The sequence below is a fragment of the Carica papaya genome, chromosome 7 (assembly GCF_054855325.1).
Source record: "Carica papaya isolate Zhongbai chromosome 7, ASM5485532v1, whole genome shotgun sequence".
Taxonomy (NCBI): domain Eukaryota; kingdom Viridiplantae; phylum Streptophyta; class Magnoliopsida; order Brassicales; family Caricaceae; genus Carica; species Carica papaya.
The window spans coordinates 8650909-8671199 of record NC_142315.1 but is presented as its reverse complement, the minus strand read 5'-3'; the positions used below and the strand labels follow the sequence as shown (position 1 = coordinate 8671199).

Below are 20291 nucleotides of genomic sequence, written 5' to 3'. Positions count from 1 at the left end.
TTTTTATATATAAAATAAATAATATTAATGAGTTGAATGATGATAGAATAAGTTTAAACCAATTGCAAATCAACCTCAAATATTTAAATTTTTTTACTGCTTTACGAAACAAACCCAGTTTTTGTTAAAAGGATTTTGGGTCCAAAAATTCTACAAAATAAGTATCAGAAACAATCAATCTCAAGGCTGCTTATTCACAAGTATTACCAAAGGCATGATCCTTACAATTCCAGAAGATAAGAGTTTGGAATCGTATCAGCATTAAAATCCCAATTCGCCTCCATCATTTTTTTCATCAACCGACCTGCCTTGTCCCGGGCTTTACCTGATCCTCTCACCGACAAATCAGCTAGCAGATTTGAGAATTCCGGCAGCATCAGAGCATCTCTAACGCATCCCTCACTTTCGTCAAACAATCGAAGAAGAACTTCGGCAGCACCTTCCTTACTCAGCATGCATGTCCCTTTAAGAACATCCACCATTGAATTCACAATCCCATCAATCTTTCTCAAAGCATTCAATCCTTCTCCAAACCTAGCAACAAGGCTAAGAACAGTCAGTGAAGTTCCAGTAAGATCTTCGGTATTGGAGTTTGTTACCAGCTGGATTAGAACCGGGACTGCTCCTGACCGGACGGCTAGGGTGCAATTGCCATGGAACTGGACAAGTTCAGCCAGAGAACTGAGCAGGTGATGAGCAGCCGGACCACAAGGAACAGCTGCAACGGCATGGACCAGTAGTTGGACAGTACCAGCCACACCAAACTTGGCTTTGTTCTTGTCCAGCATTGCCAGGCTGCATACCAAAGAGGAAGCTAACTTGCTGGATTCTGGGGAGCTTGGGGAGAGAATTATGGAGTTGAGAAGATCAATGGTTTCCATGTCTGCAAGAGAACGTTTCAGGTCAGGATTCAAGGAGAGGTTGAAGAGAACTGACAAGGTGAGAGCTTGGATGATAGAGCAGGAAGACTTGGAGAGATTGAAGATCGCGGGTATGGCACCATCAGTTTTTGCCAGTAAATCTCTGATCTTGGGGCTGACCTTGGTCATGGAAGCTAGGGTTCCCAAAGCTTTCTGCTGAAGCTCAGGGGAGTCTGATAGAGCTTGAGATAGGCAGGCATTCATGGTTTCAGCAAGTCGAGCAGCTGACATGTTTGAAGCTGGTAAGCAAAATTTGCAGAAAGCAGAAGAAGCTTAAAAAAAACTTAAGAAATGATTAAAGACTAATTAATCTTCAAGCCTTGGGCTTACAGAGCAGATGAGTTTAATCCGGTTGATGCTTCCTATGTTCCATTGCATTGGGAAAATCCTCGGCCTTCTTGATTTGGACATTCTTTCGATGTTTTCATAGTTTATGAAGTAAAAAACAAAAAAAATGGCAGTCAAATTTTTTTTTGTCCTCTCTAATCACAAACATCCAAATATTAGGCGAGCCTATTTGCTTATTGAAGAGAATTTAAAATTCATACATTTATAATAACTAAGTGACACCAACAAGTAGAACAAAATTAAATCACTATTGGATAAATGGTTTGGCAGTTCATAGAAGACTGCCAAATACCACTGAATGTCAATTCCCAATTGACTACTGTCAGAGAACATAAAGGATTCTCTTTGACAATCTGAAAATTGTTCTTCTTCTCTGTAACTCTTAACCATCAAAGAAATTTAGATTCTGGAATAAATGTTGCATTCCAATTTGATTTCGTGCTGAACAAGTTCCAACATGATCCAAACGAATGCAACACTAAACCCAAAGTGCTCAACTGTTCTGTGATTTCTCTTCATGTCACTTACAGAAAGAGGTAAAACATGCAATTAAAAAATGTTATAGGCAAGTAATTTGCTATAAGAATGTTAAGTATTATCGCCTATCGATGAATAGTATAAAAAGAATCATCTGCCAGAACTTGATTATAACAAGGTCTCAAAGTAAGAAATGCGCCAACTTGAAAAACATCTGAGACTAATCTCATAAGCAAAAAGGGATCCAAAGACCCGACAAAAATTGTTTTGCCGCTTATTTTCAAAAAAGAAACAAAATTGTTTTTGCCTCAGTGTGAGTTTCCATCACATCACGTAATCAGATTTTATTCCTCCACAAATGTAGTAAGCTGAATAAATGGTTATCATCTCAGTGGCCATCTGGACAGCCTCCGGAGCCAACAACTTCCAACTGCAGAATATGATCAGACATAAATTAGAGAAGTCTGAAAATTATTCCAAAAGCATTTGTTTTAATTCACAACTGACTCTAACAACAGGAAACGATAAGATACCATGAAATATTGCGAGCACACCGAGCATTCATGTGGTTTGCCTTTCTCCAGCCAAAACCAAACAACATCATGTTCATCTTCTGCAGATTTATAGAAAAATAAATCACTCATTACTAATTCTGCAACGTGGATAAAAGGATCAAAATGTAAAACATTTGTCAGTCAGCTAATTAAAGAAAGGGAAGCAAAAGGAAAAGCAGAAGGACTAACCTCCCTCTCCCCCAGGGCATCCAACTATTCTTTTGTCATAAACAGACTTGACAATAGCAGGTGCTTCCTACAGGTAGATAACATGGCATGACTAGATCTATTACAACAGTTCAACCTTCAAAATATCAATCAACTAAATGTAAATAGAAAAAAAACAAAACAAACTTCATCTTCATTACCTCTTATGTACTAAAGGCTAAGACAACATATGAGCAGAGGAAAGACCTGATAAGAAGTTTCTTTGATTTAGACCATGATGAAGACGACTAAGATGTTTAATTAGTTCACACATAGGAAATGTCTGCTGATACTGGGTCTAGTTAGCATGATTGCGAGTTCAAACTACATGCTTTCAAATGATTATCAATTAGCATAGCATAAATGCTAAAAATGCAAGATTGTCGAGGAATTTCCTCAATCCGAGTTTAAACACTCCCTTAAGAAAATGGGAAATTTTTTTAAAAAACACAGAAACAGTTTGGAAACTGATATGACGTAGAATTAACCCCAAGTCTTGGAAGCTTGTCAGACCAGACATACTATGAGCGCCATACAACATTTCATGCCTTGCTCCACCACACTAATGATCCCCTTCATCTTTTTCACTAGATCAAGCAAGTTTCATCTTTAACAATATCACTACCCTATTAGGGTTAGGAAATCAACAAACATAAAATCAATCCAAGCTACACAAACTTCGTTAAATCAACAAAAATCATGTACATTATATTCAAAGATCAATAGTCCTCTTTCCCAATTGTTTCTAACCCATGAAACTGTAAGAATCAAATGCAAAGCAACAACATTATCAATGTAACTAAGTATAATATAGTTCACAAACTTTATCAGGCTCCAACGGCTCGTTAAAATCCAATCTTAAAGCGTAGATTAATTGACAAACCTTGGTACCAAAAGGGCCCACGGGATAATTAATCTCAAGTATCCTCTTTCCCTACAAGAAGCAGACAAGGTTCAAATTGGACCATCTCAGAAACCATAACTTCCAAAACGTAAGTAGATAATAGAAATTACCTGAAGCTCAGCTTCAATTTCCTCTAGCTCGTGCCCGGTAGCAATTGGCATTATGTCTTCAATTTTTCTTTTCAGAGTTTTACCTACCGAATTAAGCCCAGCATAACGAAATGAATTAAGAAAACACGTGCGAGAAAGCATTTCATAACCATCTATAGTGATTAAAGACAAAGAATAGTTAAAAATTTCCCTTTGCTGCATTTTCTCTGTACCCAAACGGACAATTAGATGTTTGAAGACATGATATGAAAAAATGATAAAACTACTGCCGATAGCAAACCGAAGACTTTTAAAAAGGAATTATAAAAAGAAAAAGAGGCAAGAGAGAGGGAGATATCAAAAAAGAAAGAAAAAAGTGGGGGGGGTGTTCTGGCGTAGAAGATGAATTACTAGAATCGGAGTAGTGGGGGTGAAACGGCACCGTAGAAGGAACGGATGCGGAAGATGACAAGGAAGAAAGAGATCGGACAGTGGAGGATCGCCATGAGGAGGCTAATCTTCCGGCCGAAGCAGATGCTGATATCACTCTTCTCCACATTCTGTCCCGTCTCTTCTAACAACACAAAGCTCTGATCAACTCCTTTAATTGGGATTTTTGCAGCTTGGCCACAAATTAATGAAACAAAGAATGTGTTATTTAGAATAGATGTTTAAATTTATAAGAAGAATAAATTATGTATCATGTCGCAGTAGCATGATAATATCCCAATAATAAAACATTTAAAAAATTTTGAACATGATTCATAAATATATGTAGTCATAAGATTAATATAACATAAAATATAATTGAATATATATATATAGATTACTATGTATTTTATCAAATATAAAAGTACTAGTTAGTTCATTGAACATTATTATACTTGGCATTATCACAATTATGTAAGTATTTGTTACATGAACCAAACCCTTAGATTGAAGTTATATGTCAAAAGAAGAATCTAAACATATAATAGCATATAAGAATCATTTGAACTTAATCCCACCATGGTTGAGTTGTACCAAAAGAACCATACTATGCCACCAAAATACTAATTTTATTTTCATGTACTTTGATTAGAATAATCGTTAACTTTGATTTGTACTTTTAATAAAATCTTACGAATGATAATTAAGAACTCATCGCTTTTAATAATGATACAGTCTCCTATAAATATTTCACTCTAATAATTTTCAAAATATATGATCACAAAAAATTAATAAATGAATTTTTTAATAGAATATGAATTGATTTATAAAATATATTAGTATAATGTTTGACAATAAAATTTAACATAGATTATTTCTTATTTTATTCTATAGTACAATAAATAGAAAGAATTATTTTTCTGTAACTATTAACGAAAATGTTCTTTTTTTTTTTAATTAACTTTATTTTCATCTATAAAATATGATATCGTCAATAAATACTTTTATGTCTTGATTATTTTTCAAACACAACAAACTTGTTATAATTTTCTAATTTAAAAATTTTTGAAAAAGTAAAATATAATAGTCTCGTAATGTTTTCACAATAATAAATTGTATAGCATATTATGTTATAATTTTTTCATGAAATATATATATATATATATATACATATTAATACATCTTCTTACAATAGAAAATAGTTAAACCATTGAGGTTAGACAGTTCATAAGTTTATCATATCTACCCATAAAGGACAAGTAATGTGTTTTACATTCTTTTCTTATCTATATTCCTTAAAAATATTTTCTTAAAATAATTTTAAAGTATATGATCATAGAAAATTGGTAAAGGAATTTCTCAAAATAATTAAGAAAATTGATTTATAATAAATATTAATATAGCACTTGATGATAACTTTTGATATAAATCACTACTTGTATCATTCTGTAATGTAATAAGTAGAAAGAATTTATTTACATAGTAATTATCAACAAAAATATTTTTTAGTTTTTTGATTAATTTTATTTTCATTTAAAAATCATAACATTGCCAATAGATGTCTGTGTATATATATATATATATATATATATATATTGATGACTTTTTAAACACAACAGATCCCTTATGCTCCTTAATTTATAAAACTTTGAGAAAGTTCTAATAATCAATATTTTCATAATAAATATATTGTATAGTATATTTTGTCATAATTTTTTTGCATAAAATAGATATATATTTAATATATTATCTTACAGAAAATAGTCAAACAATTCTATCTAAAAAGACAAACGGTCCATTTACTGGAGGATAAGTTCATCATGTCTGCTCTGAAATGGCAGGTAGTGTGTCTTTTTTATTCTTTTTTAATTTGTTTATTTATGATTATTATCTAATTACAATGTTATTTTTTTTCTAACATATAAGATCTCTTCCACCTTAAAAAGAGTTGTTCTTCCTACACAAATAGATAGAATTGAAAATTTTCTATGACTATCATATGGTGAGATCGTTTTTCTTTCATAATTTTATACGAGAACGTTTTACTAATAATTAAGCAAAGTTAGTATCTTTTTAGAATTAAATATAAAATTGTTCGTTGTCTTTTAACTAAAAATTATATATATATATATATATATATTTTTTTTTATCTTTAGATAAAATTTATATTTTTTTTAGATAATTGTAAAATTTTAAAATATTTAATATTTTTATGTTAATTTTTTATATTATTTATTGTATAATCTACACTGAGTTGATGAATTATTTTTTTTTATATTTAAAAAATTTTGTTTACTAGTTGAACGAAAGTTACACTATCTTCCTTATGCATAATAATTAATGCTCCACAACTCTATTGTTAGATTATTCTTCACCAAAATCTCAGCCAATCGCAATGTTTTCTCAGCATTGTAATGAAACTAATCCTTCATCTTTCTCCTTAAGTAGTTTATTCTTGATTGACAGTCACATTTGAGCTCATTTCACTCTACTTATGTTGCTAAATTAATGAAGTTGATTTCTGAAAGAGGGTAAGAGTGGGTATCAAAGAGGATGGCCATATCCTCACTTGGTGGCCAAATAACCTATATGGGAAAACAAACAGTGACCTCATGTTACATTTACAAAGTAATTATGATGTAAATAGATAGTAACAAAAAAAAAAGGAACTACAAGAGCAAGAAATAAAAAAAAAAAGTACGAGGATGATGGTAAAGGTTATTATCTTCATCTTGTTGTCTGATTTATTTATAAGAATGTATAATATCTTTTGATCTTATGTAATATATAAATTTTTTACTCTCTAACTACCAAACTTTTGGTAAAATCATGGAGTGTTATAATAGCTTAGTTTAATGGTATCTCTAATAGTCGTGCAATTGATAATCTCTATATGGTGGGTTTTTTATCGTAAGATATTGCTAGTGATGCCTAAATATACTAGGAAGTTTATAATCACAACAGAATTTAGGGACATATACACAGATTTACAAATTAATACATACTAATATTAATAAATAATATAATTATTTGGTTTACATGTAATATCAAAAAAAAATTAATTAAAAAATAAGAGTTTCAATGATAAACACTTAAACCAGTTTAAGAGAATAACAAAGCATTTAATTTTTTTTTTTTTTTATCTATCGTATTAAATAAAATTTAGTAATTAAATTCAAGATGTAATTGATTATAACAATTTAAAACAAATTTAATAAATTAGTTAGTTATAAATAAAAATTGTTAATTAATTAAATATTCTAGTTATGTAATGTTAATAGAGATATTAATCATAACATAAATTTAATGGTAACTGACACTATAGGGTTCATTTGGACGAGAAGGTAACAACTCGTACTGTGTTATTTTCGCAATATTATTATTTACTAACAATAGATAGAGTTGGTAAGCATAGATATGAGAAATTATTACCCACCTGCAAAAGCAAACATTAGATTTTAAAAACCTTACTGTTACTCTTTCTTTTTTAAAAAAATGTAACTGTTACCTCAAAACACTTTGATTTTTTCAGTGTTTGGGCGTATTAACACCAAAAGCAAAATCACAAGAAAGTTTGATTTAAATTACTTTTAAGACACTTTTTTAAAACATACATTAATGTTAACTAAAAGCAGCAGATGGTGTAGAACCTTCTCGCAAAATACGAAGAAGAAACCGAACAGGGTAATCTCTGCGAGTATATGAAACTACTAGATTTACCCACATGCTAACTATTAAATAATAGAACCTGCATACACTCAGTTTTTTTAACTCTTTAACAATTATTTAAGTAGTAGTTCAAAAGATTACTCGTCTTAGCATGCCGGCGCAGTGTTAATTCTATTGCGTACACCAAAAACGCAAAGCTGCATCCGGCAGTGATTCACGATGGAACATAATCCACCGGTCAGAAAAAATAATTGATGCTCGAACCTTAATTGTTGGGAAGAGAGAATAGCCCCAACAGCCTGCCATAAGTAAAACTAGAATCATAATCAAACTGTCAAGTCCAATGATTATTCAAAATATACCCCCATAACACTCCAAATGCTCATCTGAACCAAACCAGGGAAATATTTCCATCACAATCTCAAGACTCTAACTAGAACAATAAAATATGAAAATATGAAGCCGGACAAATGAGAAACTAAGACTCCAATACATGAGGTGTGACCTAAAATCTCATCCAACACTAATATCATGCTGCGACCTACTTCACCGTTGGCCTGAGTCAGGAGAACCATCATCATATGAGACCAGCCCCTTCTTTCCACCCAGGCTTCCAGAAGATGACCTTGACCTTGACCTGGACCTGGACCTTGCCTTACTTGCCCGCTTGGGGGGCTTTGACTCCCCTGATGGTTCAGAACCAGTTAGGCTCCTGCTCCGACTCCGCGAAGGTGACCTTCGCCTCTCATCTCGTGGAGAAGCTTGAGGTCTAGATGCTGTAACCGGGGAACGACTGCCAATTGGACTGGGACTGCGACTATAACGACGACTTCGGTATCGAGGGCTACGTGACACAGATGGACTCCTTGTCCTGCTTCTTCTTCCCCTGTATCTACATGGACAAACATTTACAGCAATCAGCTCAAATGGACTACAAACTCCGTAATGAGAATCCATATCCAACAATAGAAGGCTTCAAATTAGAAAAACCCAACATCAGATACTTCTCCAATTTCTATTTCAATAGTTACTCATTAATTTCACATGCTACCAAATAGAGACCGTACAGGTAACCTTCAATTGAAAAGAGCCGTGCAGCACCATTGATCTATTACAGAAAAATCATGATTAAACAATAACCAATTTTGTGCAGACCTTGGCGGTGTTCTTCCTCTCAAAGGACTTCTGTATCGCCTAGGAGAATACCTTCGGTAAACTGAATACCTAGAGATATAGATAAATGCTGTCAGCATAAACAGAGAGTTGAACAAAAACCCACAATAGTATTTGAAAAAAATTTAATGACAATTTACCTGTCACGATCACTTCTGCCACCATAACGATATGACCTCACAGGAGAGCGATCTGGGGATGGTGTTCTGTATCGTCGAGCATAAGAGTAACGCTGACTAAACCCCCGCCCTCTTCTGATGCGCTTCGGAGATCCATCAGGTGAAACACTTCTTCCACGATCAGAAGGAGGTGACCTTGCTCGCCGTGCAGGACTGGGACTCCTCGAATAGCTACGCCGTGTACTCCTACTTGGTGGCCTAATTGGGCTTCTGCTTATACTTCTCCGAGGAGCCCTACCAGAGCTTCTGCTAATGCTTCTCCTAGGACCCCTACCCGAGCTTCTGCTAATGCTTCTTCTAGATGATCTAACTGGACTTCTGCTAATGCTTTTTCTTGAAATGCGCACAGGACTCCTGCTCATGCTTTTCCTCAATACTCTTACAGGACTTCTACTGACTGATTTTCTTGATGATGTCCTAGGTGGACTCCTACTTAAACTTCTTCGTGACAATGACCTTACTGGACTCCTGCTAATGCTTCTTTGGGACCTTGATTTTGCTGGACCTCTCACTGGACTTCTGCTAACACTTCTCCCCGGACTCCTGCTAATGCCTCTGCCCTTTCTGCCCCTAACAGGACTTCTGCTCACACTCTTAGCTGGGCTCCTACTTTTTCTGCCCCTTTGACCCCTCACTGGACTTCTGCTAACACTCCTAGCTGGGCTACCACTGCTGGCACTCCTAACAGGACTTCCGCTCACACTCCTCCGTGCAACTGGAGGGCTTCTACTCTCACTGGGACTCCTGCTCAGATTTCGCCTCGGACTAATGCTTGGGCTCTTGCTCAGACTCCTCCGTGGACTAATACTCATACTCTTACTCATAGTCCTCTTAGGACTCACGCTTCGGCTCCTGCTCATCAACTTTTAATAAAATATCGGATCGGGAAGAATCGGTAAGCATAATGAATAACTGAGGTGTGAGAAGAATGGAAAGTAGACCTAGATTTGCCTGGATGATCATCCACCACATCAGGTTGCCTATTGGTACTTCGGTCTTCTCCAATCCCATTGCTCCGCCGCTCTCCATTTTCCCTGGGTGCTTCGCCCTCTTCCTTCTCAAGCATTTCTGGCTCTTCTCTATGCTTATGATGAAGAGGGACAGCATCTTTCTCCGAGTTTGAGGCAGGATGATCCCTACCTACAGTATGGTAAACAAAAAAAAAAACAGTAAGAAAAGAGATGACCAATGGCTTAAAGCCAATGAGTATTGAATGAAACATATTCAAACAAATTACAAATTGCCACTAAAGTACAAAAAAGTGCCTCTGAATCAATTTTTAATACATGCCGACATGACTTTATAGTACAGATTCTTGAACAATTAATTCAAGGACTCTTTGGAAGCAGAAGAATCCACCACAATGATATCATGGGTTATATGTTTTGCTTTCACCAATGAAGTAAAATCATATCAAGTGAAGATTTATTGCATTATACCAAAAGTTTATTATTAAAATACCTTCCAAGCTTCCAACAACTAAGTGAAATAGGTATAGGCACCCAATCAAAAGACTAACAAGTCTCAAGCATAGGAATACTAATTTTTATATTCCATATTGACTAGCAATTCACAGTAAGAGATTTGATATGAACAAGACACAATGCTATATATGTCGAGCGACAGAAATGAAATGACTTCATATGTACCTGCTCCCTGTGAAGCGTCTCTAAGCTTCTCATCTTTATTTTGAAGATCAAGATCATCAGTGCTCCTTTGACTTGCACTGTCACTCTCGTCATCTGTGAGACTACCCGACACCCTAACAACATGAATCAAAGAGAGTTCATTCAACAGCACAATCATAACGAGATAAACAGCTATCTTTTTTTACTGAACTGTAGAGCACAACTAGTATATCCATGAACATGCAAAATGAAAAATAAAATGAGCCAGGAAGCAAGTGGAACGCACACAGACACATGTACTTCAAAATACTGATACAATGAGAGCATTTTATGCAATTCTCAGTGTTCCTAAGCATCAAGAATTTCAAAATGGGGATCAGAAGGATTAAGATAACTAAGAAACTTGGAAGGCTTACCATTAATTCTAGCCACTTTCAACAATACAAATGCTGTATATCATGACAGTGTGATGAATGTTTAGCAACTTACAGTCAAGAAACCCGTACACTATTCGTATAACACAAGTACCCCAAATTGAAAGTATCCCGAACAATTCTCAATGACATCCAACAAATTCAGAAAGAACATGAAGTGCGCAAAACCTCAAGAGCTAAACAATAGGAGACAAGTATCAAGTTGAAATCATGAGCACTTCGAGCTCATATCAGTCAAACTTGATACATGATTGGTTTGGCAAACTTCATAACTTAGTTCTAGCCTGCTTATATGTCTGTCTAACTTAGCAACAAAAATTCAAATCCACAAATATTAAATTCAAATGAATATACGTGCGTATATAGATCTATACATATACGTATTTATTTTGTTGAAAAAATGAATTTGATATTAGTCAAGAATATTTGATTTCTAGTCGTAATGGATGGTTAATGTGAGTTAGAAGTTAGCTTGTGCAGCAATAAACAACATATGTAAAAGAACTAGCTTGTAAAGTAAAAAACAACATATGCAAAAGAACTACTAACAAGTGTCGCGAATATAACCTTCTTGACCTGCGCTTGGATCTCTTATCACGCCTCTTTCGCTTTTTCTCACGCCGCCTATCTCTTCTTTTTGAACGTTTATATTTGTCTCGTTTAGAAGATTTCTTCCTCTTTCTATGCCTATCATCACTTGAAGAACTAAGATCAGATGATGATGATGATAAAGATGAGTCTGAATCACTTTCTGATTCTGATGAATCAAACTCAGAATCTGAGGAGCTCTCAGATTCAGATGAATAATATTTTCTTCTCTTCTTCCTTCTGTCTTTTGAAGATTTCTTGTGTTTTCCTTTTCTTCGTGTTTCAAGACTATTAGCATCAGATGAAACATCTTTTCCCACTTTCAGCTTATTTCCCTTCTTTTTCTCTGTAGGTGATTGTAAAGTTTAATGACTCATTAAAAATCTCATGCTTTAAAATGTAATAGATTTCTTGGTAATTATAGTCATCCAGAGCACATGCTGCCACATCCATACCTTCACTATATTCACCACAATTAATAATTTTCACTGTTACTGTCGGTCTCCCTTCCTCATCACCGACATTCTCAATCTTTTTCAATACCTCTTCTCCCTGCACCAGCTTCCCAAAGACAACATGCTTCCTGCCAAATATACAAGAATATAACAAGATAACTATAATAAACAACCAAATCTACTACACAGTACCAAAAACCAGAATTATACATATTTTAGAACCAACCCAAGAAATCTTCACTTCCATTTAAGAAGGCCAATCATGTAATAAAAAATCAAAGAAACATATAGGACAAAACAATTATAGCCTCGGGGGAAAGACTGAAGTTAAGCATAAATAATAAATCTTAAAAGTACCTGTCAAGATGATGATTTGCCTTGAAGGTAATGTTGAAATGAGAACCCAAGGTGTCCCGGTCAGCAATAGGCATTGATAAGAGACCAGATTCATCATGCCTGAGCCTAGGTGATTCATCTGACACAAAGTCAAAACTTACTGTTACTACTCAGTAAAGATGGTAAAAAATAAAATATGTACTTTAGATGCTTTCATCAACACCAGAATTCAACATATAAAAAGCATTGAAAATAAGTCAGTAGAATGTACACATCATGATGAGAAAAAAGCATCACATAAGTGGAAAACTTTCTCCATAAAAAACCGAAAAATTGATCCAGTCACAGAAAGATCAAGAAGAGACATAAATCCTAAAGTATTCTCACCTGGAAACCTTCCCCCATATATGCTTTCCCCAGCAGATCCTGAAATAAAAAAAAGATTAAACCAATTTATGAGAGCTTAACATGGGCATCTATGGCATTATTATATCCTACTTTAGTATAAATTTCTAATAATTCCTTTCACATGTAATCTCTGACATAACAACCCTAAACTTTATGGTTAATGCCTAAGGATGAGCATTTACCAATACAAACACCTCTTCTGTATTCAACAGTCAATCACTACATCGATGAAAAAAGAAAAACCATCACTAAAAGAAAGAACCAAAAAGCTAAAACCATTAATCACAAATATATTTTCCATATTAAATGTGATATACAATAATAAAAACATTTAATAAATCAGTTAGCATAACAAACAAATTTTTTTTCACCTAAATACTGATAAAGAGTTCTGCATAATAAGATAACAAGAAGCACAATTAACATCACAAGCTCATAACCATAGACAAATTACTGGTTTAATATTTAAGACTTCAACCACTATAAGCAGCCATTCTCACAATTAACATAGCTACCTTTCAGAAATTTCTAACAATAGTTGAAATAACTATGTTTTTTTTCTGAAGGTGGGAAAAAAATAAGATGAAAATAGATATCACCTAAAGCAAATATTGATTGACTTCAGTTTCAAAAAGTAAATGCTAAAAGATAAAATGAATATCTCAAAGAAAATTGCAAATCTGAACCATAGAGAGACGGAACTACAAAATCAGCTGAGTATGCAGAGTGCACTCACCATCTCGTTTCAAAAAATCACCAGCCTGCAAGATTTACAAACTTATTAGTCCATTGCCATATAGAAAGACAGTTGAGTGTACAAGATGGGCTGTGCATGACAAAGCTCAAAAAAATTTGAGATGGACAACTAAGTACAACCTTAAAACTATATCACAAGAAAACCAGGCGTGACCATCTGCCCTGTATCCTACAGCATAAACAATAACAAGAGACCAAAAGATGGACCACTTCTAAGCCACATTCAACAGGGAACTAAGCACAGAAAAAGAGGGGGAAAACGGCTGAAGCACCTAAACATTAGGAAGATAACCCAACAAACCTGGGCCATAGAGTCTTTAATGATCCGATGGAAGAAGGATCCCTTGTAGTGCAATGGTTTTCCACTTTTGGTGCTCATTCCTTTCTCTCCTAAAGATGGAATAAACAATAGAAAATTCAGATACAAAGAAGAAAGAATGCCAAATAGCTCCTGCAAACACAAGTAAAAAACAAAATAGTGGAAGATAAATCTGAAGCAGCCAAAAAATATTACCTGTACAAAGTGCACGGAAATTTTCTGCTGTCTTGGGAGCAACATCAGGGAAAAGCTAGAAAACCAAAAATTTCATTAATAAAAACAACTCAACAGCAAAAGTTACAGCAACAAACATTACGAGAAACATATAATTTGTAGATAACATCTTGTTCAAAACTTAGATATGCCTACCTCAAAAATCATTCTCTCAATAGGGTCGCCATCAATAGAGACGTCCATAAAAACCAATGGATTCTTCTTCTTCGCCATTTTTGGTATCTCGTATCACAACTCAAGCTACCATATTTAATTTATCTGTCAATGTGACCAGAGGAAGTGGACAAATTCCACCGGCACATGTTAGCAAATAAAGCAGGTACACATATTACTATCTGAAGTACTCTGTCAGTCTCATACACAAACAATTGGATCTACATGCCTATCCTAATTAGACCCATGTTATAAGAACGATTGGATATGTTATGAGTTCCAATTTCACTAAAGACAACCTAACTACCATACTAACAAACACCACCATAACAATTACATTGAAACATCTCTCTCTCTTTATTAACCAGAAGACAATGATGGCAAATGAGAAAAAAATTCACGCTCATTAGCAGAACCAATCAATGCACCAATAGATCATAAAAAGATTTTGACATGCACCAAAGCTAACTTAAATTAATCTACTATGTGGAAGAAACCATACAAACCCCACAAACAGACAAAGGCACCAGTAACTACGGTTACCTCATCTCGTATTTGAGATTGCGAGAATTTCCTACAACTTTCATTTTCAAAAGAAACAAACATCTTATGACTCATTTAAAGTACAGTATTAATATGAAGCTTGTAAACTCATCTTAAGCTTTTGCCGCACCATGAACTGAAGACAAACAGATCCGAAAGCAATAAGAAAAGCACAACCGTCTTTGGCAAAGATAACAGTACATAAGAAGAATCCTCCAATTGAGCGAATCTTACAAAAAAGATCGTAATTCGTAACCATTAAAATGCAAGTCATTAACGCAATACCCATCCTCGAATTTTATCGAAGTAAAAAAAAAACAAAAAAACCTTAAACCCTAGCTGAAATTCCCACAAACCCTAGCACTCGACTGAAACGAACCAAACAGGTCAATGAAAAAGATTTTTTTAAAAAAGCAGATAGTCAGATTTACACACTCAGTATCGTAAATACCAACTAGAAGAAGCTAAAAAAAACGGTAAAACTATTTTGAAGAGCGAAAAAAGATAATCAATAAACAGTGGTTGTGAATCAGGGGGAAACATGGATATCGGGATAGTCAGGAGATACGTAGATGGAGATAAATTATAAGAAGAAGAGTGCGTATTTCGAGAGAGAAACGGCAGGGTTTACCTGAGAAATGCAGAGGCACAGAAATGCGACGATATGAGGAGAAACGAAAGTCCGTGAAGAAGAAAACCTAGTGGCTTTTAAATGAGGGTAAGCTAGTTCCACTGGTGTATTCACCTGTCTGATCCTTCCCATCATACTTACCAATATACCCTTTTGAAGCCTACTCAAGTGCTCCACTCATGCCAGCTTTGGCGGTAGCCAGGTAAGGGCTTTTTCGTAAATCAACGTTGTGTTGGCTTTTACTTTTTAAAAATATTTTTACGATAAAATTCAAAATAATTTTAGTAAAAAATTAAAATTAAAATTTAGTTTTGATAAGTTTAAATTAAAAAAAAAGTATAATATATAGTTTTTACAAAATAATTTCAATTTTTACTAAAAACTTATATTTAAAATTTTAAAAATTATTTTCATTAAATATCTAGTTTTTACTTTTTTAAAATGACAATATTTATAATTATTTATATTAAATACCAATTTTAACTTAAAATGTTTTAGTAAATAATTATTTTTAGTAAAAGTTTTTAAAATTACAGTATAAATACAGCCACCCCAGATGTCTATTTATTATTTCCAAGAAGATTAAAATATTTCTTATGTCATAAAGTTTTACTAAAATATATAAAACTAATTTACTAAAGCATGATCTAAAATATGCATGATTAAAATAATTATTTTGAATAAAGTTATTTTATTTTATTATTATATTTTTTTAAAATATTTTATAGTTGAACTAAAATACTATTTTCTTGTGATTATCACATACATATATAATTCAATTAAATAGTGATAATTAAATCCTATTGTCAGTAATTTTTTTATTAGTCAAAATAAGTACCTCCGGATATTTTCTATTAGGTATTGAAACTTACTTCTTCAAAAAAACATAAACTAACTTCTTAATTTATTTGCTGCATGTAGAATGTTCATCAATGTATAATTAATATATTATACAACACATTAAATTATATACAGATATACGCATCTAATATTAAATATAATACATTATACAATGTATAACAATTATATACAAATATATGTATCTAATATAATAATGCATGTAGTATTAAATTCATTTTATAGTAGATTGATTAATTATGTATATGCTAAATTGTAAAAATAATTTAAGTTAATTATGCATGTACTATAATAAGTATAAAAATATTAATATTTCCTAATAATGTGACTTGATGTTTTGAAAATGTTAGAAAACTTTTTCAAATCAAATAAGATATAATCTCGTATCGAATCAATGATAAATAATAAACGGAAGCATACTTCGATCTATCGTAGAATATTTGATTACGTCATGCGGTAGATACTTCTGAATCAATACACGGCCTCAAGTTATTTTTCTCTGGTGACGGAATTTCAGAAAAATAAAATGGTGCACGTGTGATTCGAAAATTATAACCGCTTACTTATATCGACATACTTTTGTATTTTTTATTTTGTCTATCATAAAATAATAAATTAAAAAAATAGTATCTACACATATTAAGCCAATACCTAAACTCGATATATTAAGGTCATATTCTGTTTAATCGTATTTGATCACTTTTAAACAGTCTTATAAATTGATAGCTTATTACACATGATAAAGCTCACACTAAGCTCATTTATTAAAAAAACTCAACAATCTCTCACTTGAGCTTTATGTGATACCTTAACTATGCGTTAAATAATCATATAAATACTCATAACTATGTTATCAATACCTAAATGTATCACCAAATAATATCGTCAATCAATCATAATGACATAGAATCAAAGTAATCTTTGCTATAACTATCGTAGCCAAACCCGTTAATGGTCACGTATATCAGTATAACCAAACGTCATAGATTAAGTATGGATGTGCGCCATGAAAATGACATGTTATGTGATCTAAGCATACTTATTTCCAACTACTCCTATCTTAACCTTAGTGAGATCACTTGCAAGAAAACTCAGATATAATATGCAATCCAAAAACCAAAATTATAATAATTGAAATGAAATCATATATCCATAGATCAAAACCAAAATATAAAGTTTATGGCATGTCTAACAAAATAAATATAATTATGGTACAAGACTCCCACTAAACTTATACATCATATAAGGATACAACACCTATATAAGCAATGTACTCATGAAAAACCTTAGGTGTAATCGTTTAGTGAGCAGATCCGCAATCATAGAGTTTGTTCCAATGTGCTTTATCAATATCTGTTTACTCTTAACTTTTTTTTAACAACGAGAAACTTGATATCTATATGTTTTAATTTTATCAAGCTCTTGTTATTGTTGAAATACATAACTGAAGACTTATTATCATAAAATAACTATAATGGTTTTTAAATGCCATTAATAATACGCAATCTAGTGACAAAATTTCACAGTTATATTTATTAATTAGATGCCTCATAACAAGCTACAAACTCCACTATAATAATAGAAAATGTTACAAACATTTGCTTAGCACTTTTCTAAGAAATAGTTCCCCCAGCAAACAAGTAGATATAAGCTGATATAGATTTTTTACTGTCTTGACATGTAGCAAATCAGAATTAAAATAACTACTGATCTTGAATTGATCTGACTTCCTGTATGTGAGCATATAACCTTTTATTTTTTATAGATACTATATGACATGTTTGGCTGTTTTCCCATTATCCATATTTGGATTGATTAAATATCTACCTAACATCCAAATAATGTATGCAATATCCAGACGGGTACAAACATGTATGTACATAAGACTCTCTACAGCTGAAGTATAATGGATTTTTTGCATCTCTGTAGTCTCTAAGTTATTTTTGGGTATTGACTTAGAGTAAATTTATCTCATTTATACATAAGAGAGTCGCATGGTTTACAATCCTGCATGCCAAATTTTTTTAAAAAAATTTTAATATAACTCTTTTGTGATAATTTAAGAATATTTTCAGAGCAATCCCCGTATATCTGAATCCCTAATACAAAATAGGCATCCCCAATATCTTTCATCTCAAATTTTTTTTGTTACAAATATTTTGGTTTTGTATAATAAGCCTATATCGCTACTGGAAAATAATATTCTATCAACATATAAAACTAGAAAAATATACTTACTCCCACTGAACTTGTAGTATACTTTCAAAACTAAATGAGATGACGACTTGATAAAATTTATAATACCATTGACGGGAAGCCTACCTAAGTTCATAGATGGATTTTTTTAGTTTACAAACCATTTGCTTTGCATCTCCGAATACAAAATTTTTTAGTTGCGCCATATAAATTGTCTCATCAATATCACCACTTAGAAACGTTGTCTTAATATCCATATAATATAACTCAAGATCAAAATGTGTCACTAAAACCATTACAGGTCTGAAAAAATCTTTCAATGAAATCAGAGAAAAAGTCTCTTTATAATCGATGTTTTCTTTCTGTGTAAAGTATTTAGCGACAAGACGAACCTTGTACTTCTCAACATTAACTTTCGAATCCCTATTTATCATAAATATCTATTTGCAACCAATAGGTTTCACATCTTTAGGTAATGGGACAATATCCCAAATATCATTATCTTTCATGGACTTTATCTCTTCATTCATGGCATCAATCTATTTTCGAGAGTTAAAACGTTTTATAGCTTGATGAAAATTGATAGGATGATATTCCACCGTATCAATGTCAAACTCATATTATTGGAGAAATACAATATAATCATATGAAATTGCACTCCTCCTATCTCTCTAGTAGATTTTTTTAATAACGTAGGTTCTTGAGGGTGTGAAGTTTGTACTTTAGGAACAATTTTTTGAACAGAAACGAGAGATATTATGATATTGTCTTTATATGAATTTACTTCTTGAACAATGGTAAATATAAGAACTTAATATTGATCATTGTTAAGAGTAATTGAGGAAATAGGAATATCGACCCATTCATTTTCAAAGATAAGGTATCGAACTCTTTTTCCCACCACAGATTCAACATTCTCAAAAAACTAAGCATTTTTCGTCTTAAAAATTATCTTAATAATAGGATTATACAACTTGTAACCCCTAGATCGTTCAGAATAACCAATAAAAATAACAACTAATAGTTATGGAATCCAGTTTCTTTTCTTGTGGCCTATAAGGTCTGACCTCAGTTAGACATGCTCAAATGTGTAAATGTATCAAATTATGTTTTTTACTCGTCTAAAGCTCATAAGGGGTCTTTATAGTTGCTTTAGTTGAAACTCTATTGAGTAAATATGTTGCAGTCTTTAATGTTTCTCCCTATAGTGATTAAGGTAAGGGAGAATAACTAATTATACTTCTCACCATATCGTTAAGTGTTATGTTTCACCTTTCAATAATATCATTTATATTAGGAGAGCTTGGCATGATGTATTATGAGATGATACCTTATTCTTTTAGGAATTAAGCAAATGGCCCTAGACGTTGTTGACTTGATCCGTCAGATCTATCATAGTATTCACCACCACGGTTAAATCTAATAGTCTTAATCCTTTTATTGAGTTGGTTCTCAACTTCTGTTTTAAAACTCTTGAACACATCCAGAGACTAGAACTTCTCATATCAAATATTATTGACCATTCCAAGAAACTATAAAGAATGATCCATAAATATCTATATGAATGAGTTTTAATACATCCATAGTGCTGTTGGCACCAAATCTCTTAATATTTATCTGTCCCCTTAATACAATGAACGCATCTATCAAAATTTGTAAAATTAAGAGGATTTAAAATTCTATATGGAACAAGTCTCTTAATTCTCTTTTGGGAGATGTGACATAATTCTTGTGCCATAATGAAGCTGAATTCTTCTTAGTTAATTTTTTCTTTATATCTTTTGTACCAATATACAAGGATTC

The 20291-nt window shown here is 32.7% G+C and overlaps 3 protein-coding genes across 6 annotated transcripts; all 3 read right to left on the bottom strand.

Annotated features, from left to right (window-relative positions):
- Positions 1-62: 62 nt before the first annotated feature.
- Positions 63-1749, bottom strand: LOC148252931 (U-box domain-containing protein 8-like). Of its 2 annotated transcripts, none has more exons than XM_088208731.1 (2): positions 1251-1749; positions 63-1159 (listed from the first exon to the last, which is right to left on the bottom strand). In XM_088208731.1, exon 2 carries the CDS (start codon positions 1149-1151, stop codon positions 222-224), a length of 930 nt encoding a protein of 309 aa, XP_088064857.1. In that variant the 5' UTR covers positions 1152-1159; positions 1251-1749; the 3' UTR covers positions 63-221. The 2 variants fall into 2 exon arrangements, with proteins under 2 accessions (XP_088064857.1, XP_088064858.1); XM_088208732.1 differs by having other exon boundaries at positions 63-1144.
- A 137-nt stretch (positions 1750-1886) lies between these two features.
- On the bottom strand, positions 1887-4197 carry LOC110811332 (cytochrome c oxidase subunit 5b-1, mitochondrial-like). The gene is made up of 6 exons (XM_088208733.1): positions 3911-4197; positions 3521-3603; positions 3390-3440; positions 2489-2555; positions 2279-2358; positions 1887-2175 (listed from the first exon to the last, which is right to left on the bottom strand). The coding sequence occupies exons 1-6, from the start codon at positions 4056-4058 to the stop codon at positions 2134-2136; spliced, it is 471 nt and encodes a 156-aa protein (XP_088064859.1). The 5' UTR covers positions 4059-4197; the 3' UTR covers positions 1887-2133.
- Positions 4198-7920: 3723 nt separating this feature from the next.
- LOC110811328 (Cyclophilin-like peptidyl-prolyl cis-trans isomerase family protein) lies at positions 7921-15558 on the bottom strand. 3 transcript variants are annotated; one of them, XM_088208726.1, is made up of 14 exons: positions 15435-15558; positions 14243-14365; positions 14069-14123; positions 13856-13944; positions 13535-13559; positions 12778-12816; positions 12412-12529; positions 12055-12182; positions 11561-11945; positions 10599-10711; positions 9891-10089; positions 8911-9801; positions 8753-8821; positions 7921-8489 (listed from the first exon to the last, which is right to left on the bottom strand). In XM_088208726.1, the coding sequence occupies exons 2-14, from the start codon at positions 14318-14320 to the stop codon at positions 8144-8146; spliced, it is 2535 nt and encodes an 844-aa protein (XP_088064852.1). In that variant the 5' UTR covers positions 14321-14365; positions 15435-15558; the 3' UTR covers positions 7921-8143. The 3 variants fall into 3 exon arrangements, with proteins under 3 accessions (XP_088064852.1, XP_088064853.1, XP_088064854.1); XM_088208727.1 differs by having other exon boundaries at positions 11579-11945; XM_088208728.1 differs by lacking the exons at positions 13856-13944; positions 14069-14123; positions 14243-14365; positions 15435-15558 and adding an exon at positions 13675-13696.
- Between the last annotated feature and the right edge of the window lie 4733 nt (positions 15559-20291).